Genomic DNA, 27,550 nt, shown 5'->3' with positions numbered 1-27,550 from the left:
ATTGGATTTTGGTGTCCTGGGCAGGGCCAAGCATTGGGCTGAAGATCCCTGTGTGTCCCTTCCAGCTCAGGACAACCCACAAGTCCATGAACTAACGAATGTCCTCGCACTTCTCCAGGCTCAACTCCCTCCTGAACCAGTTTTCAGAAAGAAAAGCATCCTACAGGATTTATTCTCCCTTAAAACCACCTCAAACTCACATCCAACAGCACATCCTGGGAGCTGGAACAGCTCCAGCTGAAGTCCAGAGCTTGGGAGCACGGATGACTCTGAAAGCAAATCTCATTTACTTCCACCTATTACCTGGTTTGATGCAATTGCCTCTGGATGAAGTCACCTTCTGGAAGGAAGGAAAACCACAACAGAAAGGCTCATTTTGGGGTGTGCTTGGCTTTTTGACTCAGCACTAAACGCTACAGACAAGGAAGATGCTGCTCCTGACAGGACAATTTCAAAGCCTTTCCTCAGAGCTTCCAACGTGCGGCATCACCAAAGAAACTTGTTCAACCTAAAACTGGGATCTGATGCTGCTGGATTCATCTTCTCCAGTGGAATTCAGGAGGCAGAATGGGAAGTGAGCTGGAGCAGCTCCCTAGAGAACATCCCAGTCACAGCCTGGCCAGGTCCCATGGCTGGGAGATGAGCAGGGGAGGATTTCTGCTCACTTTCACTCTTACAGCCAGGTGATTTTGTGCTGGATCTGGTGCTTGGTGGAGCTCCCAGCCCCTGAATTCAGTAAATTAAAAAATAAGAATGCTTTGCTGCTGGCTCAGTGAGATCAACGTGCCATGGTGAAAAGGAAGGAAGGAGGGAAGAATTCCAGGGCTGGTGAGCCATGGGATCAGCTCAGGAGTTCATCCTCACCCTCAGCACAGCTGCCCAGGCTGCTGGCAAGCCTCACCCACTTCAGAACAGAGAGTGGCAAAGAACTCTCGTGTTCATCCCAGTCTTTTTCACCAAATTCCAATTTTTAGGAAACAACTGAAGTATTTCAGAATTAACTCCTAAGTCTCTTCCACAAGGTTTTAAAAGAATTAATTAGAGGGAAGAAGAGACAAGACAAGAGTGACCAAAAGCACCTGAATTTGCACCCAGATCCTCAAGAATCACTTGGGCAGCAGCTTCCAAAGGCAATTTTACCCTTAAAACAACCGAAAGTTTTCTTTTCCAGAAGGAACACGCTGATGCCCATTTGGCTGGAATGTAATGACTGCAATCAGGAGAAGTGAAGCTGAACCTGGCTTTGGCAGGGAGAGGAGGAGCAGAGGCAGCTCCAGCTGGCAGCACCCCAGCGTGGCTCAGCCAGCTCCCAAATAAGCCTGCCTCCCAAAAAAAACCCGGGCTGAACATCACTGAGTCCAACAAAACTTTGGAGGAGGGAAAAAAAAAAAAAAAAAGGCTGCCCAGCTCAAGTTCTCCTCATGTATTATGCAAATGCTGCCGAAGCATTTCTAATCTTGGAGGGGAAAATGAGTGTGCAGGGGAAAAGTGCTTCCTGTCCTTCCCATCCTGTGGGACAGGGAACCAAACCTTATCACCCCTGGGCAGCAGTGACGTCAGCCTGGCTCCGGGGCTGCTCTTCCAGCTCCCTTTTCTCCAGGAGGAAAGTCCAGGGATGATTTAACAGCCTTTGTGTTCCTGCAGGAAAGCTGTGATTGCGTCAGCACCGCTTTTCCTTCAGTGGCAAGTGGAATTTTCCAGAGGAAATGGACTCGAGGAATGACTGGAGCCATGTGCCAAGGCAGCTGTGAAGCTGTAAATTCCAGCAGAGTGCAAGCACGCAGGAACTCTTCCTGTCTTGGAGTAATGGAGAGGGACAACAGCTCTGGAGAGCCACCTACGTGTGTCCAGGACAGGGAATGCTGGGCCTTGGAGCTGCTGCCCATTGAGCTGGGTGAAATATTAGCAGGGAAAATGCTTTTCTCAAGCTGTTTCCATCTGAAGCTGAGTTATCAGTCACTTCAGAAAAAGAAAAAAAAAAAAAAAAAGGAAGGATTTCTTCAAAGCCTGATGGGGAGAGGCTTGGAAATTAAAGAGTGGAGATACAATCTGAACCTCCAGGATGAAATCATCCCAGCAGGGAGATAAAGCTATCTGAGATGGCATCTCCCCTAAGGGCTGAGCATTTGACGCCTGGAGAGCCTCCTCTCCATGAGCAGGAGGCAGCCATCCTGCCTGGAATGTGCCAGTGATCCTGCCCTGGAATTACCTTGTTCCACTAAAATCCAGGCTGGGGGATCTCCCTGTAACTCCAGCTCTGAAATGCCAAAGAAAATCACATTCCTTGAGATCCACATCCGAGTCACTCGCTGCCCTCCATCTCGATTTTGGGTTATGAAATTCTTCTGCTGCTGCTGGGGAAGTGGAGGCAGCAGCTCAGGAACCATGAGGACCAACAGAAATTCCAGGCAGCAGGAATTTTTTGTGGAGAACTTGGAAAGCTTGGTTTGATCCACAGACTTTATCATCATGGAACCACTAAATGGTCTGGGTGGGAAGGGACATTAAAACTCATCCAGCCCCTGTGCAGGGACACCTTCCACCATCCCAGGGTGCTCCAAGTCCCATCCAACCTGGCCTGGGGCACTTCCAGGGATGAGGCAGCCACAGCTTCTCTGGGCAACCTCCATCTTCAAAGGGAGAAATTCCAATATCCCATCTAATCTGGCAGTGGGAGCCATTCCCTGTGTCCTATCCCTCCATGCCTTGTCCCCAGTCCCTCTCCAGCTCTCCTGGAGCCCCTTTAGGTCCTGGCAGGGGCTCTGAGCTCTTCCTGGAGCTTTTCCTTCTCCAAGCTGAACACCCCCAGCTCTCCCAGCCTGGCTCCAGAGCAGAGCTGTTCTTATCACCAACTTCCCCAAAGTCCTGGGAGCAGAAATGAAAGCAGAGCTGTCTAAGCAGGTTCCATGGCTCGGGGTGGCAGCTGCACCACGAAAAACGGGGATGTAAACAAGTTGTTATCGTGTTTATCACAGCAGAGCTTCCATGCAGGGCACTGGATTGAGATTGCAAAGAACCTTGGATGTGTTCTGTATGTGAAAAGAAGGGAATTCCTTCTCTGAGCAGTCCTGGAACACCTGGAGTGTGCAGGAGCAGAGGTCCAGCTCCAGCTGGAGCACATAAATCCCGTCTCAGCCTGGGAAACTCAACAGCCTGGGGTCATTTGCTTCCCTTAATCCCTTGCACTCCTGGAAGCTGCCCAGGGAGGTGCAGACACCTGCAGAGCAAATCCATGCCCCTGGACGGAGGTGTTCCCCCCTTCACTCAATTTTCATGGACACAGACTAAATCAGGGCATTCCAGGCTTTCACCAATGCCCAGCTCCAAAACCAGGAAGGGCACACAGCTGTCTGTCCTGCCTGCTCTTCCTCCTGTGGCAGGACAAAGGGAACAAATGAAGGATTTCTTTTAGGAATTAACAGATTTCCACAGGGAAAACGAAGAGGATTCCAAATCCAACCATTCTCCCACCTTTAGGCAGCAGGATGAGATGCCATCACTAAGCCCTCCCAAAACTCACTGACAGCTACTTTCATTCAGAGCTTCTACACCCAAAAAATAGGGAACAAATCCAGCTGGCAGCATTGGGAGACTACCAGAAGCTCTCAGGAAAGACAACGACGACCCAGGAACACTCAAAATTAGAGATTCTTCCAAAAAAACGAGTTCAGTTGCTTTGTGGTGCACACACCACCATGAATCACTCCATTTGCATTCCCTTCTTTTTGCCACTCCTTTATCTAATCAAGCTCATTCCAACACTTTCTGACTTGCAGGCCCTGGATAACCTGCATTGATTCCAGAGCCTGGGTTATCCTGCTCATTAACGTGCTCAGAGATTAACAAAGTCAACTTGAGCCAGCCTGAGAAAACAACACAAGGGTGAGCACGGCCGTGGGATCACGTAACCTTTTGTCCTGGAATCTGCAGCACCTCACACTCCAGGTGACACCTCGGGAGCAGCTGGGAAGAAGCTCAACGTTCCTTGCTGGAAAGGTTGTAGGAGGATTTATGATTTGTCCTTTCTGACTTTGCTGTCAGGTGTCTGAGTCCCCGCTCACAGGGTTATTTTGGTTTTTAATGGCTGCCTAAGTGCTCTCCATTAAGAGGTTTTAGTCCTGATGGAGGGAACTTCCTTCCAAAAAAAGCGTGGTGTGTGCGATAATGACAGGATGGTCTGTCAGACTCTGCTCCTTCCTGGCACCTTTGGAGCTGCTGTCACCTCCTGGGAACATCTCTGAGGACAAGAGCCCCCTCCTTCTCCTCATCCTACCTGGCACTGGTGGTTCCATGGAATTTGGCCTCCATATCATGAGAATCCCAGAATCACTGAGGTTGGAAAAGAGCTCCAAGGTCATCAAGTCCAACCTGTGACTGATCCCCACCCTGTGCCACGTCCTGTCCCTCCTTGGACACCTCAGGGATGGGGACTCCACCATCTCCCTGGGCAGCCCATTCCAGTGCCCACCCATTTCTCCCATAAAGAAATTCCTCCTGAATCCAACCTGAGCCTCCCCAGGCACAGCTTGAAGCTTGTCTGGTCTTTATGGGAAGAACTTTTAGGTCAGACGTCAGGACAAACTCCAAGATTGGAGATGACAATGTCTCACTCCAAGGTTCATTTTGCCAATCTGCTCCCCAGCAGAACCCCCAGCATTCCTTGGAGAGGAAATGCAGGTGGGAAAAGAAACCAATGCCCATCTCATGGACCTTCTTCCTCCTTGCTTGATCAACAACACCGAGCGCCACTCCAGCTCAGGGGGCAGCAAAATTGAGGTGCCTTCTCTCTCTGGTGGGTCCAACCCCAGCCCTGCACAGACCCCCCAACAATCCCACCCTGGGCATCCCTGAGAGCATTGTCCAAACCCTCCTGGAGCTCTGGCAGCCTCGGGGCTGTGCCCATTCCCTGGGGAGCCTGGGCAGTGCCAGCACCCTCTGGGGGAAGAACCTTTCCCTGATAATCCAACCTAAACCTGCCCTGGCACAGCTCCAGCCACTCCCTGGGTGCTGTCCCTGTCACAGGGACATCAGTGCCAGCGCTGCCCCTTGGGAATGATCTCCTGAATCTCCCTCAGGGCTTTGGGAATACAACTACCAACAGGCCCCACAACACTGGGTTGCTTCACGAGCTCCTGGAACAAACAGATTCCATCAGATGCTGGTGGGATAAAGGCCTATGGCAACAACAGAAAGGATTAAAGCAAATTATTTCAGTGTGTGGAGCTTCTGCCCCCAGCTAAGGGTCAGAACATCTTGCACTGCTCTAAGTTTCTTCAGAGGACATATTTCATGTCACTTCTTTATCCCTGAAAGGCTTTGCACAACAGGGAGCTCCGCCGGCAAGACGGAGAGAAAAAGAAGGAATTTTTGCACTCAGCAAAAATCAGGCCCAGCCTGGGGCATCAGAACTTGTTCTGGAGATGGGAGCAGGAGGACAGACAGCCAAGTTATCCCTCTAATTGATCATAAAGTGTCCTGGCTTGTCTGAGTGTTCAATGCCTGAGGAGGGAGGAGGAGGAGGAGGAACAGTTTTACCATAAGTACAATGGCAGATTTTAAACTTCTTGGAGTGCTCACCTTAAGCTTGGGGAAAAAAAAAAAACTCAACCCAAAGTTTAAAACAGCAATTGCACATTCACAGAACCATGGAATGGTTTGGGCTGGAATGCATCTTAAAGCTCATCTCATTCTACCCCCTGCCATGGGCAGGGACACCTTCCACTAGCCCAGGGTGCTCCAGCCTGGCCTTGAACAGTTCCAGGGATCTGGGATCCAGGGCAGCCACAGCTTCTCTGGGCAACCTGTGCCAGGACATCCCCACCCTCAGAGGGAAGAATTTCTTCCCACAGTCCAATCTAAACCTGCTCTCTGCCAGTTTGAATCCATCTCCCCCCTTGTCCTGTCACTCCATGCTCTTGCTCAAAGTCCCTCTCTCTCTCTCGGTGGCTCCCTACAGGTACTGGAAGACAACTTTGTGAATTCCTTCAAAAAAGGCCAATCCACATGTGACAATCCCATTGGAGCCCAAACACCGCAGCCTCTTATTTCCAAAGGTTTAAGGAGAAACACTTGTCCCTACATGCATCAGGGTTTAAATCTTTGTTAAATGCTATTCCTCCTCAGCTCCATCACCCAGCAATGCTGGGAACAACTCCGGCTTCTCCACGTTTTTAGCCTTGAACTCCTCTGTTGTTTAGAAATCAGGTTAAACCTTCCTGTTTCCAGCAGAATGGAAAGGCAGTTTGTTCCTGTATTCCTGGCTGTTTGCTGTTGGGCTTCTCTCAGCCCTTGATTCTGTAGCTCCTGGTTTGTTCCTTCCTCCAGCTCCTGCGGGAGCGACCGGCATGGACCTGGAATTACCGACATCCTCAGCTCTGCCTTGGGCAAAGCTCAGTGCTGCTTGCACAACCCCTGTGCAGGAGTTCTCCAAGTTCTGTGCAGGACTTCTCCACGTTCTGTGCAGGAGCTCTCCACGTTCTGTGCAGGAGTTCTCCAAGTTCTGTGCAGGACTTCTCCACGTTCTGTGCAGGAGCTCTCCATGCTCTGTGCAGGAGCTCTCCAAGTTCTGTGCAGGACTTCTCCAAGTTCTGTGCGGGAGCTCTCCCAGCACTCTGGAGGAGCTCTCCCAGCACTCTGGAGGAGCTCTCCCAGCCCTCTGGAGGAGCTCTCCCAGCCCCATGGAGGAGCTCTCCAAGCCCTCTGGAGGAGCTCTCCCAGCCCCATGGAGGAGCTCTCCAAGCCCTCTGGAGGAGCTCTCCCAGCACTCTGGAGGAGCTCTCCCAGCCCTCTGGAGGAGCTCTCCCAGCCCCATGGAGGAGCTCTCCCAGCCCTCTGGAGGAGCTCTCCCAGCTCATTAGCGACAGGGCCGCGTGGGCCCTGGAAGTGGCAGGAATGTTAACGGGCAGCCGTGGCGTGAGCCAGCCCGGAGAGGCTGGACCTGCCAAAAGCTGGGATCCTGCAATTAGGGAAAGCCCAGAGTCTATAAATAGAGCCCCAGGTGTGTGCTGTGGCACTGCTGTGCATCCTGCTTCCCAGGAAGCGCGGAGCAATCCCAGGCGTGACACGTTAAACGAGCTCGGGAGCTGCTCAATCCCAGGATTGCTGCCCCGCTGGAGACTGGCACGGAGGAATCTGGAGAAAAGGTGAGACAGCTCGAGCTGCTGCACTGCCATGAGGAAGTTGGGAGCTGGTCACAAAGTGACGTGGGACACAGGCCAGAGCCAGGTCACGGCACGAGCGTGACGGGGACTCCTGGGGAAACGCCAAGTGGCGGATGAGGGATGTGGCCTCCAAGGGAGAAGCTGGAATTACGCTTTCACTTGTTAAAAAGCTTTTTCAAAACTTCTTTCTGCAGGTTTGTTGTCTCCACCAGACACCTGCAGAGCTGTGGGACGGGGTCATGTTGACATGGATGTCCACCATGGGAACTGAAATCCCATGGCAGGGGATGGGATGGGCTTTAGGGTCCCTTCCAACGTGGGCAACCTGTGCCAGGGCCTCACCAACCTCACAGGGAAGAATTCCTTCCCAATATCCCACCTAACCCTGCACTCCCTTGAACTTAAGGCCATTCCCTCTTGCCCTGTCACTCCATGCCCTTTGAAAAGTCCCTCTCTGTAGCAGACTTCAAACAAAAAAAAAGCAAAGAGGCGCAGAAACTATTTCTGAATGACCAAGACTCATCTCAAGGAGCCTGTTTTGGAGACACAAGAGGCTCCCTTGTGCCAGAGGGAAGCAGGGAATGTGTATCCCCTGAGTGCTGTCCATCCCATCTCTGGGCTCCCACGTGGTTTCATGGAATGAGATGGATCTGAGATTGGTGAGCACGGCCACTGCTCCTACCCAGCACCCTTTGGGCAGCCCAAACTCTCCCAAGAGAGCCCTGCCCCAGGACTCCAGGAGTGCCAAGGGAAGGAGCAGCCAGCAGGCTCATCCTTGGGTCACGGTGACTGTCACTGACTCATGACCTCGAGCTGCCAAGCAGGTGACATCACTTTCATTGACATCATCTCCATCACATGGGTCTGGACAAGATCTGTCCCATCACCAAGCCAAGGAGAGCACAAACCACCGGGCAAGGTGGTAATTAAGGTGCACAAATCGTGGTTGTGAAGATTATAATTAAACGGAACATGTAATTATGGTATTCCTATAACTGCTCTGGAGCTGCTGCTGCTCCTCCAGACCGTTCTGAAACTGTCACTTCCTCTTGGGAAAGAGGGTCAAAAATCAGCTAACCTTTCAGTAATGCAGATAAAAATTCTGGGTTGGATTCAGGGCTAAGCCCTGCTCCCACCTGATTCCACGTGGAGCCTCATTCCTGGCATTCTTAGCCCTGCTCTTCATTGATCCAACTCTTCCTCATGCCCATCGTGTTTCACGCCTTCCTCCAGTGCAGAGGAACAGCACAGACACCAGGCAGCAGGAAAAGCTCCAATAAATCTTGGGAAACAGCTTCCCTGCACTTCTCTGTGCCCCACACACCCCTGTGTGTCCCCAGGGTGCTCCACAAACTGTGGGAGTGTCCGTCTGCCACTCTTCCCAAGAAACTGTTCAGCAGTTTTCCTGGAGATCCCAAAATCATGGAATGGGATGGGTTGAGAAGGACATTGAAGTCCATCTCACTTCACCCCCCTGCCACGGGCAGGGACCTTCCACTAGACCAGGTTGCTCCAAAATGTCCCTCTGCAAAAAATGTGATACTTTTCCATGATTCTGAACCAAACGAGGTTGTGACATCAGAGCTTCCATTCCACTGGGATATTTATCCAGTTCTTTACAAATGTGCCTCAGCCAGAAGAGGCTGGGAAGGCAGGGTACATAAATCATTGACAGAGGAACGAAACAGGAATCACATTCCTGCACTTTCAGTCTGTCTGGTTCCATTTTCTCTTTCACACAACTACGATTTCCACAAACAATGGGTGGTCAGAGGAAACAAACCTGACCTCACGCTGCAATTCCACTGAGCAGAGACTCGTTCCAAGGACAATTCCTTTACTTTTTCGAGTTGTACTTAAATCTCCAGATACTTTCGCTATCCACAATCTCCCAAAGCAGCCCTGGTTCTTGTGACAGACATTTCTCAAAGCCTCAAAGGGAGCCACCACAGCCCTCCCAGGGATCCAACCCGCAGCAGCCCCTCATCCTCCCAAACCCTCTCCAGCCAGAAGGGAAGAGGGAGGAGCCGACCATCTCCATACCAAAGGACACCCCTGCTTTCAGGGTCAGGTTTTGCACCCTCATTGTCACCGATGTTTTAGCTCCACTTAGTGGCCACAAGGCTCATGAACTGCTACTGTCCTCAGCAGTCACACCCACCCGGATCCTCAGTCCCATCAGTCACCAGCCAATCCCAGCTCGCACTTACCTGGGGAGCAGCGGGGACCGGGGCTTTGCCTTGTCCTTGTCCTTGTCGCGCTCCCGCTCCCTGTCGCGGTCGCGGTCCCTGTCGCGGTCCCTGTGCTGCCTGTCCTTCTCGTCCCTCTTCACTCGCTCCCGCTCCCGTTCCCACTCTTCCTTCCGCCGCTGCCGCTCCTTGTCGCGCTCCCGTTCCCGCTCCCGTTCGCGCTCCCGCTGCCGCCGCTCCCGCTCCCGCTCTCGCTCCCGCTCCCGTTCCCGCTCCCGCTGTCTGGTCTCTCTTTCCCTTTCCCGTTCTCGCTCTCTTTCCTTGAAAAAAAAAAAAAACACAGAGAAGCCACAGTGATGCTGTGGGAGCAGCTCCCAGCAAAGCCCGGAGGGCCTGGGAATGCCAGGAATGACATCCGCCCTCCCTCAGCAAAGGATTGAGATCAATAATCTGCAAACAATGACATGGAGACCAATGATCTAGAGATCAATGACAGATAACTATCTGGAGATCAATGATAGATAACAATCTGGAGATCAATGATTGATCAATGACAGATCAACAATCTGGAGATCAATGATAGATCAACAATCTGGAGATCAATGATAAATAACAATCTGGAGATCAATAATCTGGAGATCAATGACAGATCAACAATCTGGAGATCAATGATAGATCAATGACAGATCAACAATCTGGAGATCAATGATTGATCAATGATAGATCAACAATCTGGAGATCAATGATAAATAACAATCTGGAGATCAATGATAGATCAACAATCTGGAGATCAATGATAGATCAATGACAGATCAATGATCTGGAGATCAACAATCTGGAGATCAATGACAGATCAACAATCTGGAGATCAATGATAAATAACAATCTGGAGATCAATAATCTGGAGATCAATGACAGATCAACAATCTGGAGATCAATGCTAGATCAATGATAGATCAATAATCTGGAGATCAATGATAGATCAACAATCTGGAGATCAATGACAGATCAACAATCTGGAGATCAATGATAGATCAATGACAGATCAACAATCTGGAGATCAATGATTGATCAATGATAGATCAACAATCTGGAGATCAATGATAAATAACAATCTGGAGATCAATGATAGATCAACAATCTGGAGATCAATGATAGATCAACAATCTGGAGATCAATGATAGATCAATGACAGATCAATGATCTGGAGATCAACAATCTGGAGATCAATGATAAATAACAGTCTGGAGATCAACAATCCAGAGATCAACAATCTGCATCCTGCTGAGCAGAACCTGTTTACAAACCCAGCATCACATCCCACACAACAACTGTTGTTTTCAAAAGGCAACACTTGGATTAATTTGGTTTATGAAGCTCATTAAATAAATGTATTGCTGTTTACAAGTCTTTCCTCTCGTTGCTGATCATTTCTGTAACCAGATAATTAACTTTGCAAATGAGCACCAGGAAAATAATTGGTGATGTGTGGCCACAGTGAGGCCCAGGCTCCAGTCCTGCAGAAAACAAGGATTTAGAGCAAAGGAAAAGGTACTCTTGAAAGGATTTGATGGAAAGCACTGAAAAGCTCCCCCCTGAGCAGGACTGGTTGGTTTGGTCACTGCTCCAGAGGCACAAAGTTTGCACGAGGGGAAAGGAAGAGCAGGGAAAGGGTTCAGAGCCTTGTTGTCATCCAGATCCATTCCTGGTGTACCACCCACAACTCCTGGGATTTCAGCACCTGGCTGCTGCTGCCCTGGGCCTCAATCCTGACATTTGCAGTCAGGCTGGAGCCTCTGCTGCTACACAGAGCACACCTGCCCAAATCTAATCCTCTCCTTCCCAGGAATTAACAAGGAACCCTTTCCTGCACCAGGACCTTTCCTGGAAACTCCCTCCCTCTCCAAGATGTCCAAGGATGAGGAAGCACTGCTCAACTGCTACACCGAGGAGCAGCCAAGGAGCAGGAGCAGGAACCACCCTCCCACCTCAGACATGGAATTGTTAAGGTTGGAAAAGACCTTTAGATCATCAAGTGCAACCCTCAGCCAGCACCACCACCAAGGTCACCACTGACCATGTCCCCAGGTGCCACATCACAGGTTTTCTGAACACTTCCAGGAGTGAGGACTCCACCACTTTCCTGGGCAGCTTTTTCCAATGTTTTACACCCTTTCCATGGAAGAATTTTCCTAAAATCCAATCTAATCCACTCCTGGCCCAGCCTGAGGCCGTTCCCTCTCCTCCTGTCCCTGTTCCCTGGAGCAGAGCCCGACCCCCCCGGCTGTCCCCTCCTGGCAGGAGCTGTGCAGAGCCAGGAGGGCCCCCTGAGCCTCCTTTGCTCCAGGCTGAGCCCCCTCAGCTCCCTCAGGATCCTCCAGCCCTTCCCAGCTCCCTCAGGATCCTCCAGCCCCTTTCCCTCTCCCTCAGGATTCTCCAGCCCTTTCCCAGCTCCCTCAGGATCCTCCAGCCCTTCCCAGCTCCCTCAGGATCCTCCAGCTCCCTCAGGATCCTCCAGCCCTTTCCCAGCTCCCTCAGGATCCTCCAGCTCCCTCAGGATCCTCCAGCCCTTTCCCAGCTCCCTCAGGATCCTCCAGCTCCCTCAGGATCCTCCAGCCCCTTCCCAGCTCCCTCAGGATTCTCCAACCCCTTTCCTGCTCCCTCAGGATCCTCCAGCCCCTTCCCAGCTCCCTCAGATTCTCCAGCTCCCTCAGGATTCTCCAGCCCCTTCCCAGCTCCCTCAGGATTCTCCAGCCCCTTTCCTGCTCCCTCAGGATTCTCCAGCCCCTTCCCAGCTCCATTCCCTTCCCTGGACACTCTCCATCCCCTCCAGGTCTGTCTTGGAGGAGCCCAAGCCTGACCAGAACCCCAGGTGTGACCTCAGCACAGGGGACAGTCCCTGCCCTGGGGCTGTGGCCATGCCAGGGCTGGTGCCAGCCAGGTGCCAGTGGCCTTCTCAACCAGCACTCCAGGTCCTTTTCCATCAGGCAGCTTCCCAGCCTCACTCCCCAGCCTGGAACACTGCTTTTGCCCCCATGGTGCTGGCACAGAACATCCTCCATGCCCTCACCTCCAGCATACTCTGTGCTGGAATTAAGCCAAGACTGAACGATTTGAAAACTCCTGTTTCAAGCACTGCCCTGGAACCGTGCCAAGGCCCAGAAGAACCTGGAAGAAAGTCAGGAAGGAAAAGGGGGAAGGGGGAGTTTCCTTACTTACTCTGTAGTTACGGTAGGGGTCGGGGTCTGTGTACTGAACCCTGAAATTCTCATACTGCCCACCACGCCAGAAGCGCTCTATTTCATAGTCATAATAGGGATCTGCATAGGGATCAAGCCTACAATGAAAAACAGGGAATGTTAGAGAGGGAAAAGGCACCTTGGCACCACAAAAACTGTGTGTGCTAGGTCAGCTCAGCCACTGTGACAAGAAAACCACGTTCAATGCAGCAGGGCTGTGCAGAGATGTTTATTTTCTACACAGCCCAACCAGACAAGACTTTTTAAAGTGAGGCTTATCAGAGAAAAGCAAAAACCTTTCTTGATAAACACCAAAAAAAAAAAGAGCTACCAAAAATTCAGCCTTCAAATCAATGTGGTGCAAACACAGAAAGTGCTTTTGAGAGCCTGCAAAGGGAGCAGGACATGCTCTGCCTCATTGATTGAGAGCTGGGATTTCTGCCCAAGCACCCACAGCTCATCCCAAACTCCTTCAGGAGGGGAAGGGATGGAGACTCCCCAGTTCCCTGCCCCTGGAGTGATGGCTGCCACCAGTGCCACCAGTACAGGACAGGTGCTGAGCTTTCCACAGGGAGCAGTGGAGCTTTTGGGGTGGGTCAGCAACACTCTGCACCTGGAATTAGCCCCTGGAATGAAGGCACGGGTTCTGCAGCTGAGATTCTCCAGTGGGAATCAGCTGCTGGCCCAGCCATGGACTGGTGGCACACACAAAACTGCAGAAGGATGGATTTCTGGGGAGGAGGAGGATTGAAACCCCACCCTCCTTAAAGCTGCTTCCTCCATTTCCTGATTTCTATTTACATTGTTTGATGGTTTTAATCCCCCAACTCAACAACATCCAACCACCTGGAGTGCCAATATCAGATCCACTGTGAGGATGAGGAGGGGGTACAGGGAATAAGAAACTTCCAGGGCCACAGAGGAGTTGGTGGCAGAGCTAAGATTATACAGCAAGTGCTCCCAAATTCCAGATTATCCATAATGAGGCTCTGATTTATCAAACAACTAATAAAGGGACCACTTTTTGAATTTTACAAGTGCCAAAGAACCAGGTTAAGATGAAGGTGCTGCCCTGTGAGTGGTACTTGTATTTCTTTCAGTGTTTTTAAATAATTTAGGATTTCTCTTTTGGACTGAAGCAATAAGCCAAGGGAAGGAAAACTAGGATTTTGGTATGCAACAAACTCCTGATGCAAACAACCCCAAACCAGCCTGGATTCAGTGACATCAGGTATTCAAAGAGACAGGAAAACATCTCAAGCTATGCCAGAAAGGAAGCTCTGCTTTTTCACACAGCCCCAAGCCCAAATTTCCCCTTTCTATAATATTGGTGGAGGTTTTTTAATTTCAAAAAGGATCACTGCTGTGTGTTTGGGTAATTCAGTGCTTATATCATTAGAAAACAATTGGTACCACCCCAAAAACAGTCCAATATATCCACTGAGTCACTGCTGAGGGGACAGCAGTCTGTCTGTGGCCTCGGAAGTTGGAGGAAATGCAATGGAAAAAAAGGCAAAGGAAAATTTTCTTACAGTTGTAACAGTACTGGAATCAAAGACCTGCTTACCCATAGTTAATGTTTTCTTTGATGTCCACCTCCCTATAGTTATTCAAAAAAGAAAAAGGGATTCATGAACTACTGAGACAACTCCACGTGTCACAGGACAGTGCTGAAAGCATTTTCCACATCCCAGCTGCACTTCCAGTGCTCAGTTGGCTGCAAGGTGTCCAATGGGGCAACAAATTGTGTGTGGGGAGGAGAAAAATCTGCATTTTCTAGAGCTTACAGCAGCAGATTCATAACTTTTCCCTTCACACACAATGAAGATATTTTAATGTCACAGCCTGCTCACGCAGCCTTCAATTTTCAGGAATTCCAATTGTTGGATGAGTTTTGTTTAACACTGGTTGTGCAATACATTTTTTTCTGGACTATAGGAAAACCAGGCCTGCTCTTAACAGTTCCTACATCAGAGAGGCCCAAAATGCTGCTGGGGCATTTCATAGAGCAGTCATAAAATGAAGAAAATGGATGAACAGCCCCCAGAACACTGAGGGCAAACCTCTGGTGCCTCTGAGAGGAACACAAGGCCAAGATCCAGAGCTAATTAAGCTCAGGAAAATATTAATACTTTAGAAATTTATTTTCCTTCAGAACTGAGGACAGAGTTGTTGTTGGTTTTTTTTTTGTTTTTTTTTTTTTTTTTTAATTAGGGAAAGGAATTGCACTCCAGAGCAAATCAAAAAATATTGAACAAAAACTTAATCTACTCCTTTCCAGAGGTTTTTTAGTAATTCATCCACTCTAAAATGAACAGAACTAAGCCTTGCAAACCCTCTGGGAGTGGAAATATTTCCATAATCTGTCCATGTAGGAAGAACAGAGGATGCACGAGCAAGGAAAGACAAATCCACCTGTATTCCTTCAGAATCCAAGCCTCTTTCCCAAAAATTCTCTTCCCATTCCTTTTCTTGGCTCGAGATCTACCGAACAATTTCCCAGAGCTGGGTTTGAGGTCTCCAACACTTTAAATTTTAACTTAAAACCCCAATGACCCGAACACTTAAATTTAGGGTGCTTCTTGTGGCCAGCTTTGTTTCTCCCAGTGCCCAGTTTAACTGGGACCAGTCCAGGTGTTTGTTAAGCCAGTTCTGCACCAGTGCAAAGAAGCCCCAGCTGGGGCCATCAGCTCCTGCACACTGAACACGCTCCAACTTCGCAGCCTCACCTGGAACGCTTTTAAATTCTCATGGTTGGGGTAAGGGAAAAAAAAAAAAAGAAGGAAAAAAAGCTGGAAGAACACACTGGTGTGAGGGAGGCAATGCAGAGCTGGAGAGAGCCCAGGAGGGAGCAGAACTCCAAGGAGATTGGAGCAGGAAGGGTTCAAGGAGACTGGGAAGGGAGGTGGGGTTGAACCGGAGCGAGCGGAGGCGGCTCAAGTGTTTAACCTCCCGCTCCATGGGAGCTGCTCCCTGTTTGGAGGTGACATCCCCCCCGGTCTGGAGGGACAGTGAGCCCCAGGCAGGCTCCCTGCACTGCACTCCCACCCAGCTGTTATCCCTGGGGCAGCCCAGGGGGTGTCTCTTACGCGGGGTCCCGGACGTCTCTGGTGATGCGGTAATTCCAGTCCCGGAAAAACTCGTTCTCCTTGTCGAACTCCCGCTCGTCCTCCCCGATGGTCACTGTGAACCTCTTCTCCTCAAAGTCAGGCTCCTGCTCTTTCCTCATGGTTGCTTTTTTTAATACCTTTTTAAAGAGAACAAAAAGTTTTAATACCTTTTTTAATATATATATATATATATTTTTAATACCTTTTTAAAGACCACAAAAACAGCGTGAGAAGGTTCCTGGGGCAGGGAGAAATTGGAATATTAAAAATCCTGCCCTCAGGAGATTTCCTGCAGCCAGAGCACCTTCTTCCCTCAGAATGTGCAGGATACTGGACTTCTCCTGATTAATTCCCTGTTCCACTAGCTCAGAACAGCAGGAAACAGAAGTTTGCCCCCTGCCGTGATCACAAACTGGAGAAACAGGTACTGAAGGGAGGGAAATTGGACCAGCTTAAAGCTTTGCTTTGTGGAGGGCTGGACTTGAGGAACAGAAATTCTCACTATTTCTAAAATATAACCCCCCCCCCAACCTGGATTTGAGCTCCTCTTGGCTGTCTAACAACTGTGATGCACAAAAAACCATACTGAATAGATTAGAAGGAATGGAGAAAGAGCAAGACACTCGTGCTCCAAAAGGAGCTTTTCCAGTGGATTTTGGAGGCAGCAATTCCCTGAGGAAGGAATTTACCTCTTTAGCATGCCGGAGTCCCCTCTCCCAGGCACTTTCTGTTGGAGGGTCTGGAGGAGGTGGAGGTAAGATTTCATCAACCACTGGGCCTCCCTGTTGGAAAGGTGAGGAGAGCAGGAGAAGACACTTGAGTTAGTTTTAAACAGCAAAGCTGTGCTTTGTAAAGCTACCTCAGAGTTACTCCCAGACGTGCCTCAGCTGCACTAAGCTGGGAAAGCATGGAAAATTACCCCCCTCTACTGGCAACTCCAAGAGCTCCACCTGAAAATCACATCTCCAGCTGCTGAGGCATTAGGTCAAAATAAAGAGGAGGAAAATCCCAGGATGGTGGAATGGTTTGGGTTGGAAGGCACCTCGAAGCTCATCTGGTTCCAGAGGAAGGGACACTTTCCACCAGACCAGGCTCTCCAAAACCCCACTTGGAACACTTGCAGGGATGGGGAGGGTGGTGCAGAAGCCATAAACAGCCAGAAGAGATTCCATACCCAGGGGTTGGCTGGCATCAGCGGGTGAGGGCCCATGGGAGGGGCACCGTTGGGGGAGAAGGGCTCAGGTTTGGAGATCAGGGAGTAATTCCCCTTGTCGTTCACTCCGGGGTGGATGAAGCGACAGTTCATGCCCCATGTGCAGTGCCCTGTGGGAACACACAGCTGTTAGATCCCTGCTTCCAGCAGCAAGCAGCACTTCAGAGTGTTGCACTTCAGCCCCACAGCCACCAAAAACCCCACCAGGATTTTAAAACCCTTTAAGGAGTAACGTTGTTGGAGGTGGTTTGACTTTTCTCCTCTCCAGCTTGGGTGGGATTTAGCTGTTTTCACACACATGGGGAGAGATTTGGCACTCTCCACCTGCCAGAGGGGACAAAGAGATCCAGACACAGATGGATCCATGTACAAGAACCTTATTCCCATGGGGAGAAGGGAGAGCTGGACACACACTGTTAGTTAAATGTAGGAATGAGCCTATGAGATCCTCATTTGTTAATGACAAACATTTCCAATCAGGAGCTTTGCCTTTCACAGGAAACCTGAGGGCAAAGCAAGCACCACAGTGCATCCCAGACAAACAGTGGTGAGGCAGGGAGCAGAATCATGGAATGGTCTGGGCTGGAAGGGCCTTAAAGCCCATCCAGTTCCAATCCCAACACCTTCCACCACCCCAGGCTGCTCCAAGCCCTGTCCAGCCTGGCCTTGGACCCTTCCAGGGATGGGGCAGCCACAACCTCTGCGTTTTATTCAAAAAACTCCTGCAAGTCTCCCTTTATTTACCTCCTCCAGGCCCACCCCGCTGAGGGCAAAGCCCTTTTTGTGTAGTGGCTCCATGAAAATTCAGCTTTGGCCACCAACAAACAGCAAGGTGACGCTGAGGACGTCTGGGGCAGAATTTATCATGTAACAGCAGCTTAATGGAGAACAAAAAATCCCCAAACAGGACCAGCTGCAGCAGCTTTGGCTCCTCACACACCCCAGAGTGTGGTTACCTTTCATGAAGAAGCGGCAGGTGGGCCGTGGCCTCACCTTCCTGTCGTTGGGGTCTTTAACTTCCCCTTCTTCCAAGTCATCATCCTGGAACAGACACACAAAGCTGACATTTCATGTGGGGCGTGCCCTGCAGGGCCTGGCATTTCCCAGTCTGCTCAAACACCAGGCACTGAGAGCCACCCTGGGGGAAAACCATGGGAGAAAAACAAGGTCAGGTTACAGGAATGCCCCAGAGCACCTGCACAAGGTGAAGACAGAGGATTCCAGGTGGCTGTAAAAGCACCTTCCACTGTCCCAGGCTGCTCCAAACCCCATCCAGCCTGGCCTTGGGCACTGCCAGGGATCCAGGGGCAGCCACAGCTGCTCTGGGCACCTGTGCCAGGGCCTCAGCACCCTCACAGGGAGGAGTTTCTTCCCAATATCCAACCAAACCCTGCCAGTTCCACCTCGTTCTATCGCTCCATACCCTTGTCCAAAGTCCCTCTCCAGGGACAATCTCACAAATGAACTTTTCAGGATAAATCCAACAGATTTCTTCCAGTCATCTCCACCTTCCCTTCTACTCCTCAGCTCCACGTTGGAGTTGGGAACCAGCTCAAACAAAACTCTGCCTCATCCCCAGGGACTGCAACAACCCCAGGAATAAATTCTGCTAGCTGGAGGTTGCTCCAAGATTAAGAACAGCCATGAAACACCTCCAGAAGAAAAGTTCTTGGAACTTTCAAGTACCAGCATTTTTTCCTTTCTCCAAGGAGAAAAAAAAAAAACAAACAAAAAAAACCCTTCCCCAGCTTTGTTAGGCTGCACTTGGAGAGCCAAAAGGAGCTGGGGATGCAGGAGGCAAAGGTACAATGACCAGAGAGGTGTCACAGGTATCTGGCCAGGAGATCAGGATTTCATCCCAAAGGACATCCTGGTTTTCCCTCTCTGCCTCCATTTCCCTGTTTTCAGCACGTGAAACACGGTGAAGAGGGAGCATCTGGAGGGGCCTTCCCTCTGCCTGGCCACAGCTGTTCTCTGGGTGGAAAACTGAGGGAAATTCTCTCCTTTGATCCAGTGAGCAGCTGGGCAGAAGGAAAAAGCCATCCCTTGGCTGCAGACAAACCCAGGAGCACAGAGAGGAGGGTGAAGAGCCTCTCCTGCTGCATTCCTGAGCCAGCCAGGGACAGAGAGCTCTCCTCAACAGCAACGGATTTAAAAGCCTGCACTTATATTCCAATTAAAATTTGCATTAATATTCCCCTCCCTCCACGCCAGGAGGCTGAAAGCAGAAGAAAATGCAGAGCTGGAAGTTTTCCCCAAAGCTGGGGCTGGCTTTCAGTGCTGCATGAATGGGAGAACCAGCTCCACTCTGCTGCTTTCAAAAGAGCTGTGTGAAGTCTGGAACAAAAGGGGAAGTATTTATTTCTGGGAGGTCTCCTTGGAATCAGGCAGCTGAGAATGCTGTTATGAGTTAATGTATGAAAACCAGGGTACAGATTCATCTCCTGCTTTGTGAGGAGAGCTCCCAAGAATGCCTCAGGCTCCAAAGGAGAGCATTCATATTTTAATCAAGGAGCAGGCATGGAGTGAGGACTCCAGGAATTTTTTTTCTGCCCCTAACTACTGGAATTCCTTCTGATTCAGGAATACACAAAACCTCTGGAAAACACGTGTTGAACAAAATCACCTGCCAGGATGGGCACGAGGGAGAAAAACTACATCATTTTTGAAAGCAATTAGACTTGTCAGTGAATTAGGGAGAGTAAAAACCACACCAAATATGATTCTTTAAAGAAAAGGGAGGAGCACAGTGAGGCTCCAGGAGCTTCCCAGGTCCCTGTGGCCAGGTCAGACCCACAGGAATGGGCCCTGGAAGGACAGAACATCTCCCCTGCTCAGCTGAGGAGCCCCAGCAGTGACCCCACCCCACTCCAGTGCTTCCCTGCATGTCCCCAGGACACTCCCACTCCCCAGCCCAGCTGTGCAGCTGGAATTCTGGAATGGGGAGTCAGCCCAGGTGCTCTGCACCAGCAATTCCTCTTCACACTCCCACCACTGGGATGCAGTTCCAGACCAGGAGCCCACGGGAGGGGTTTTACTGGAATTACTCTGCCCTGTTTTCTTCATGGAAAAGGAGGAAATTGCTGTTAAGCTGCACAAAACAGCTGCTGCTCTGCAGAGCTCCCTGCTGAACACAACCATGGCTGAAGGTGAGATTTTCCCTAACCCCCACTTGCAACTAAACCCCACTTTAGATTTTTCTGAGTATCTTGGTTGGTTCAGGGCTGTGAAACACTGCACATCCCTGACCCCATCCCCAAACCCTGCCTTGGGTATTTTCCAGAAATCCCATCACCTTCCAATGCCTTTCTAAGCACCCAGATGCTGCTGGAGCCCCAGGAACAGCTCAGGCTCAGGGTTTGAGCAGCACAACCACCCCCCAGCACCAGCCCTGCATCTGAACAGCTCCTGGACACCCAATCCATGGGATTTGCTGTCAGCATCATTCCCAAGTCCCCCTGGAGCTCAGGCAGGGCAGTTTCCTACAGCACTGGAGTCTCCCCACACTGAGGGAACAAAGCTCATTTTGATGGCTCTGGCACAAAGTTTTGGTTCAGCACAGGGCAGTCCCTGAGATCAGGGCTTGCTCCATGCTCTGGCCTTACCTCCAGGGAAAAGGGTTCCCTGCACACCAGGGATGTGGATATTCCCACCAGGAGAAGGAAGGAATTGCAGTGTGAGAAGCAACCAGCTCTGCCCACCTCCTACTTACATCAATTTCTCCATCATCAATTTCCCCATCATCCTCTTCTTTCTTCTTCTCCTTGAGGGGGTCCTGCCCATTCTTCTCATCATCACTTTTGCTGCTGGATTTCTTCTCATCCTCAGGGGCATCATCTCCTTTCTCCTCTTCCTCATCATCCTCCCCAGCAGCTTTCTCCCCGTCCTCCTCTGCAGCAGCAGCACTGGGTTCCTCGGGAACCTCCTCATCATAGTCCAGCTCGTGCTCATCCAGCTCCCTGGTGACAGAGGACACTTCCAGGTCGTTTGTCCTGTCTTCCTCCTCCCCCTTGTGGGGCCGGGGGCTCTTCAGCTCCACGCTCTGCTCGTTGGTGTCGGATTCCTGCGACTTGGCCTCGCTCAGCCGATCCTCCTCGTCAGAGTGGTTCTCCTCCTCTGCCCGGCTCAGGGCCCTGCCTGCCTCCTCCTCCTCGCCCAGGAGGCTCCCCTGGCCACCCTCCCCATCGAGTTCCCGCTCTGAGCCGCTCTCCTTCAGGACCTCCTCATCAGAAAGCTGCTGGTCCTCTTCCTCAGGAGAGCAGGGGTTTCGCTCCGGGCTGTCGGAAACGTCCATCAGTCCCCGAGAGTCTGCAGGGCAGAGAACAGCTCTGGTTATGGGCAGCAAACTGGGCAAGCAGGGAAGCCTCACCCTCAGGGACTCATTCTCCCGTGCTTTGCTTCCTAAAGAAAGGTTCTTGGACCTCCTGGAAAGCCAGGCTGGATGGGGCCCTGAGGGACCCAACCCAGTGAGGGGTGTCCCTGCCCGTGGCAGGGGGTTGGAGGGAGGGGAGCTTTAAGGTCCCTGCCAACCCAGACCATTCTGGGATGCCATAAATTCAGGAATACAGCTTCCCATAGATCCTTCAAGAGGGAAATTCAGAGTTTAAACTGCACAAAGAACTGATTCCAATATTGTCCCAGACTGGAGTGTGCTGCCCTTCACAGACAATGACAGAGCTTGAGGTTGGAATTTCATAGAGCTCCAGACTGGTCTGGGCTGGAAGGGATCATAAAGATCCCATCCCACCCCTGCCATGGCAGGGACACCTTCCACTGTCCCAGGCTGCTCCAAGCCCCATCCAGCCTGGCCTTGGGCACTGCCAGGATCCAGGAGCAGCCACAGCTGCTCTGGGCACCCTGTGCCAGGGCCTCAGCACCCTCACAGGGAACAATTCCTTCCCAATATCCCACTTATCCCTGCACTCCTTCAGCCTGAGGCCATCCCCTGTGTCCTGTCCCCCCATCCCATGTCCAAAGTCCTTCTCCATCTTTCCTGCAGCTCTTTCAGGTCCTGGAAGGCCACAGCTTCTCCTGCCCAGGTGAGGAATACCAGCTGTGCCAGCCTTTCCTCCCAGCAGAGCTGCTCCATCCTCTGCTCCTCCTGGAGCCTCTGGATCTCTGCAGCAGCTCCAGCTCCTCCCTGGGCTGGGACAGGGCTGGGACAGGTGGGGTCTCACCTGAGGGGGCAGAACCCTCAGTAAAGAGCCCAAAATCCCTTCAAAGCAGCAGATCCAGCTGCCTGCACAGAGACCTTCCTAGAAGATGTCTAAACATGTGCTTGGTGGAAGTTCAAAATCCCATATCTGTTGATAATAAAGCCAATAAACTCAACAGAAAAGGGCAGGGTGCAAAGCAGGGAAAAAAAAAACTGGGCCATACATTAATTTCTTTTACTCCAGAAACAAAAATCCCATAAATTATAGAAATGCCTGACATGGAACTGGCTGAGCTGACTGGGTGACATCCACACAAAAGCTCTAAATACCCTTAAAAAAAGCCACAGAATTACAAATCATCTTCATTTTAATGTGTCCCATGTTTTACTCCAGCTGTTCCCTGCAGGTTCATTTAGTGCTGCCACAAAACCATGGCATAAATGAGCAGAGTTCCACCTGTTATTTTTAAAACCCTTGGAGCAGAAATGCTACCCATGTCAGACTCTGGTTGCTCCTTGAAACACACCCATCACGAAATCAGAGTTTACTAATCTTTTATTAAGCTGTTATTTCACCTTTTCCTGACACTTTTCCCTGTTTGTCCAACTGGTTTTGCACAGGAAAGGTGATTTCCCATCAAAAAACCCCACAGACACACCAAACACTGCCCCAAGAAAAGCAAATCGAGCCTTCCCAGCACCTGAACCCCCAAAATCTTTTGGTAATGAACAGAATTTGCTGCAAACTCCCAAGATCAACTCCAGAAAATGCTGCTCCTTATACTATGGGAGGTCTGCAGAGGAGTTAAAACCAGAAAATAAATTCAAACCACTCCCAGAAGGACCTTAAGCTGTATTTTAGGACTGACTGTGCTCTCCCCAAGCCCTCAGAGCCCTGCTGCTATCAGTTAATTGATCAACACGAGATGATCTCAACATCAGCAGGGCCCAGAGCAGCAGAAAATCCACATTTTGAGCTCCCTCCCAGCTCCTCTTCTTCCTCTGCACACTGAAGTTGGTTCTGGCTCACCAGCAAGGTTCTGATTTCCCTGACAAGGTCAAACCCAAATGAAAAACCAGAAGTTGTTGCCTCCTGGTGACAGCAGCTCTGAGCAGTGCCCCAGGATGGAGCTGAAGCAAATGATCTCCTTATTGAGCACATCAAACCTGATGCTGAGCTCATAAATTCCTGCACAAATCATTACTGGCTCCAAGAGTGGGATTTCAATTCAGAGTGGGGATTTTAATTGCCCAAGTGCCTGAGAAGTGACTTTGTGTGAACACAAAGGTCAGCCCGAGGAGGCCACCAGAAATATCAAATCTGCCAGGGGCACGTGGACTCAGGAAATTTGTTTTCTGTTCTCTTGCAAATACGCAGCACCAAAAAAATAATTAAAAAAAAAAAAAAAGGTATTTAAGTGAAGCAAATGGCTTTTTGTGTTTGACATGGAGACCTTTAGAAGGATGGGAGGAAACAAATATGTTCTGATGGTGAGGAATATAAAACACTGAAATACAAAACACTGACCTGCACAGCAGCTTTTATAAAATCCAGAGCATCCAGTAGTTGTAATAATTTCCTATTAATTTCCATCAGCAGAAATGATAAGAAACACAATAAATGATGGCCCAAGTGAGAAGGGTTCACAAAATCCAGGCAGGGAGGGTTTTTTTTGGGGTGTATTTCCTTGGATTCAGGGATTGGGCTGTTGCTCCAAGATTCCCCAAAACCAACAAAGCAGATTTTGGCAGCAATCTTACCCTGCATGGAAATGTCCCAAAACAAAGCCCAGATGTCCAAAGGTAAAATCAGCAGCAAGGAAAAAAAAATTGGGAGTTGGAAATTAAAAGGAAATGAAAAGGAAAACTGCCTGATGATGGAACAGGACAGCAAGTTTAATTCCAGTTTTAAGTGTTGTCTTAAAATAATCTGCAAATCAATTTATTCCAAATCTTTGGAATTCTACGAATTTTTTTTGGGTTTTTTTTTTTGAGATAGCTTTTAAACTGCAAATCACAATTTATCCCAAATCTCTGCAATTGTGAGAGGTTTTTCTGGAGAGGTCTTCTTAATGTGAAAATCATGATTTATCCCAAATCTCTGAAATCTTGAAAGGATTTTTTAGGGGTTTTCGGATTTTTGTACATTTGGGGTTTTTTAAATTACTTTCTGCTGCCCTTTAGGGAAACATAAAGACAAAAATCACAAAAACTGAGAAAAATTTACTCCTTGGAAGTATTTTAAATCAAAGAGCAGTGACAGACGTGGCAGAGCAGAAACCCCCAGGTTTCATCCCTCCCTCATCATAAACTTGGCCTTTTTTTGTGCCTTAAAACTAAGCCAGTTCCTTCCTAGTTCAAAACCAGTCATAAAAGCAAAAAATTAACTCTCCTAAGCCCCAGATAAGCTTGTTTGACTTGCAGCTCAGGCAAGAGGCAGGGATGTATTAATGCCTCTCACTGAGCAGCCTTTTATCTTTAAAAATCTTGAAAATTCAGGCAAAGCTGCCTTTGGTCCCAGCTGCACAACTATTTCTGTTCCAAAAGCAGCTCCTTTTGCTCAAAGTGTGTCAAATATTCCTTTCCTGAGTGTCTGAGGCAGCTTGGGGCAGCACAGGGCACTGGGAATTCCAGCCAGGCTCCCAAACCTCTCCAGGCTAAATGAGCTGGGCCAGCCTTGCCATGGAGAGTAAATGAAATAAATAAGGGGCATTTTCAGGCAAAAAAAAAAAAAAAAAGGGTCTTTCCTTGCTTTTGGAATGACTTGGGCATGCCTCAGTGAGCTGAGAGCCTCTTCAAAGCAGATCACAGCTTCTGAGGGAAGAAATTGAGGATGTGGCAGCAGAACTTCCCAGGAATGAGGAGCTTTTAGTCCCACAGCACATCAGTGACCTGGAAGTTTCACAGCCTGGGCTCTGCAATATCTCAAATTAGGGAATGAATGATGGACTGCTCCTGAATTGATCAGAGTCCCATGGCTTGCACAAGGTGGGACAGAGGTGCTCCTCCTGCCTGGCCATCCTCACCGTGCCTGGATGCACCAGGAAGGAGCCAATTTGCTCCTCCTAAAGCCTCCCAGCCTCCTTAGAAACATTCAAAATGACACATTTCCCCCCCTAAAAAGGGGAGGAGAAATTTGTGGAGATGCTACAGAAATTTAAATTCACCTTCTTCACTTCCTGTAGAAGATATTTTTATCAAAGCTTAATGACATCCAAGATTTTTTAACTTAAAGCACTGGGATTAAGCAGCCTTGGCACAGCACTAAGGGCAGGGAGAGAAAAGCCCTTTGCTACTTAAGTTGCTTTTAAAACCCCTCTTCCACCTGGCCAGGATACTTTTAAATAATACCCTGAACCTCACACCTTTGTCACTTGATTTTCACAAGGCCAGAGGAGTCAGAGCAGGAATTTTAACCCAGCAGCTCCTTTTGTAAAATCAGGCCCAATTTATTCTCTGTTATTAACTGAACAGCACCAAAAGGTGCACAATTAAAAGGGAAGAGATTCCAGGCAGGAACTGAGTTCCTACAAAAACCTGGAGCTGGGCAGAGCCTTAAAATCCTACAAATTTTCATGGATATGAAGAACCAAGTGCATTCCCCATTTCTGTCCCCCTGGCAGCCCTGGGGGAGGTCACAGGACACATGGGAAGGGAAAAAAAAAAGAGAGGGAGCTTTTCCCTTTGGGCTGAAATCTTTGGGATGAAAGGATAAAATCCACTTCCTAAAAGCCAAAGAGCTGCTGTGAATCAGAGCCATGAAATGCAGGGGTGAAAGCAGAGCAGCAAAGTTCTGGAGCAGGGTGCAAGAGCAGGCAGGAACCACGAGGGAGCTGAGGAGAGGGAACAGTGCTGACAGGACAGGTGAGGAGAGGAGGGCAGCACACAAAGATTCAGGGAACAAAGAACTGCAAAAGCAGAGGCAAAGCAAAACCAAGGGCAGGAAGCAACACAGGGGAAAGCATGGAAGAGCAGTGACAGCAGGAAATCAATTCCTCAGGATCCAGGAGAGGGGAAGCACAGAACACTGAGAGGATGAACCCGTGTGCAGCCCTGGCCTGACTGCAATTCCAGCTGCTAACAGGGTTAATTAACCCAAATCCTCATTCCTCTGCCATCCTTAGGGAGCTCTGAGGTGCAGGATGCCCAGGGAACTCAGCAGCTCTCAGGGCATCCTTTAATGCCCCAAACCCAGCTGCCCCGTGGGGTCAGTCTGGTGCTGAGAGGCATTTCCAGGAGCTGAGCAGAGCTCAGAGAGCTCCAATGGGGAATGTTCCCCATGGATTTGTGGTGGGGACCTGAAGGGAAAAGCAGCTGCAGTCTGTTTTCCCAGCACAGCTGATTTTTCCTGCAGCTCTCCCCCAGCAAATGCTGGGTGTGAGTTCTCAGGGCCTCAGGAAGAGACAAGCAGCAGGGTCATACCTGGCTCCAGCAGGATTTGGGATAATCCCACTCAAAAGACTGATTTTGGATCAGCAGTTTGGCAAAGAGCTGTCCTGGTAAACTGGGAGCCTTTCCCTGAATCCAGGCAAACCTTGGGAAGAAAGAATTCACACCCTGGAGGTGCTGTCCTTGCTGCAGCTCTGAGGAGACTCACCCCAGAGCTGACCCTGCAGGTGATGGACCCCAAACCCACCTGAGAGCTGACCCTGCAGGTGACAGACCCCAAACCCAGCCCAGAGCTGACCCTGCAGGTGACAGACCCCAAACCCAGCCCAGAGCTGACCCTGCAGGTGACAGACCCCAAACCCACCTGAGAGCTGACCCTGCAGGTGACAGACCCCAAACCCACCTGAGAGCTGACCCTGCAGGTGACAGACCCCAAACCCACCTGAGAGCTGACCCTGCAGGTGACAGACCCCAAACCCACCTGAGAGCTGACCCTGCAGGTGACAGACCCCAAACCCACCTGAGAGCTGACCCTGCAGCTGATGGACCCCAAACCCAGCCCAGAGCTGACCCTGCAGGTGACAGACCCCAAACCCACCCCAGAGCTGACCCCACAGCTGATGGACCCCAAACTCACCCCAGAACTGACCCCACAGGTGATAGACCCCAAATCCAGCCTAGAGCTGACCCTGCAGGTGACAGACCCCAAAACTACCCCAGGACTGACCCCGTGAGTGACAAACCCCAAACGCACCCCAGAACTGACCCCACAGGGGATGCACCCCAAACCCACCCTAGAACTGACCCTGCAGATGATGCACCCCAATCCCATTCAGAGCTGACCCCACAGGTGATGGACCCCAAACCCAGCCCAGAGCTGACCCTGCAGGTGATGGACCCCAAACCCACCTGAGAGCTGACCCCGCAGCTGATGGACCCCAAACCCACCCCAGAACTGACCCCACAGGTGATGGACCCCAAACCCAGCCTAGAGCTGACCCTGCAGGTGATGCACCCCAATCCCAATCAGAGCTGACCCTGCAGGTGATGCACCCCAATCCCAATCAGAGCTGACCCTGCAGGTGATGCACCCCA

The 27,550-nt window shown here is 50.2% G+C and overlaps 1 protein-coding gene across 3 annotated transcripts in view; it reads right to left on the bottom strand.

Moving 5' to 3' along the window:
• ZC3H18 (zinc finger CCCH-type containing 18) overlaps positions 1-27,550 on the bottom strand; it is a 46,940-nt gene that overhangs the window by 18,512 nt on the left and 878 nt on the right. Inside the window, exons 1-9 of one of the 3 annotated variants that reach the window (XM_053952414.1) lie at positions 26,489-26,600; positions 20,624-21,219; positions 17,868-17,952; positions 16,873-17,021; positions 16,388-16,480; positions 15,678-15,835; positions 14,156-14,188; positions 12,569-12,686; positions 9,371-9,669 (exon numbers count right to left, since the gene is read on the bottom strand). In XM_053952414.1, the coding sequence (XP_053808389.1) occupies positions 9,371-9,669; positions 12,569-12,686; positions 14,156-14,188; positions 15,678-15,835; positions 16,388-16,480; positions 16,873-17,021; positions 17,868-17,952; positions 20,624-21,205 (1,517 nt within the window). In that variant the 5' untranslated portion in view covers positions 21,206-21,219; positions 26,489-26,600. Of the gene's footprint in view, positions 1-9,370; positions 9,670-12,568; positions 12,687-14,155; positions 14,189-15,677; positions 15,836-16,387; positions 16,481-16,872; positions 17,022-17,867; positions 17,953-20,623; positions 21,220-26,488; positions 26,601-27,550 lie in introns of those variants that run through there. The other 2 variants (XM_053952416.1, XM_053952417.1) reach the window with 2 other exon arrangements.

The sequence above is a fragment of the Vidua chalybeata genome, chromosome 11, assembly GCF_026979565.1.
Source record: "Vidua chalybeata isolate OUT-0048 chromosome 11, bVidCha1 merged haplotype, whole genome shotgun sequence".
Lineage (NCBI taxonomy): Eukaryota > Metazoa > Chordata > Aves > Passeriformes > Viduidae > Vidua > Vidua chalybeata.
Note: the sequence above shows the minus strand (reverse complement) of the source record. Positions and strands in the feature narration are given on the sequence as shown.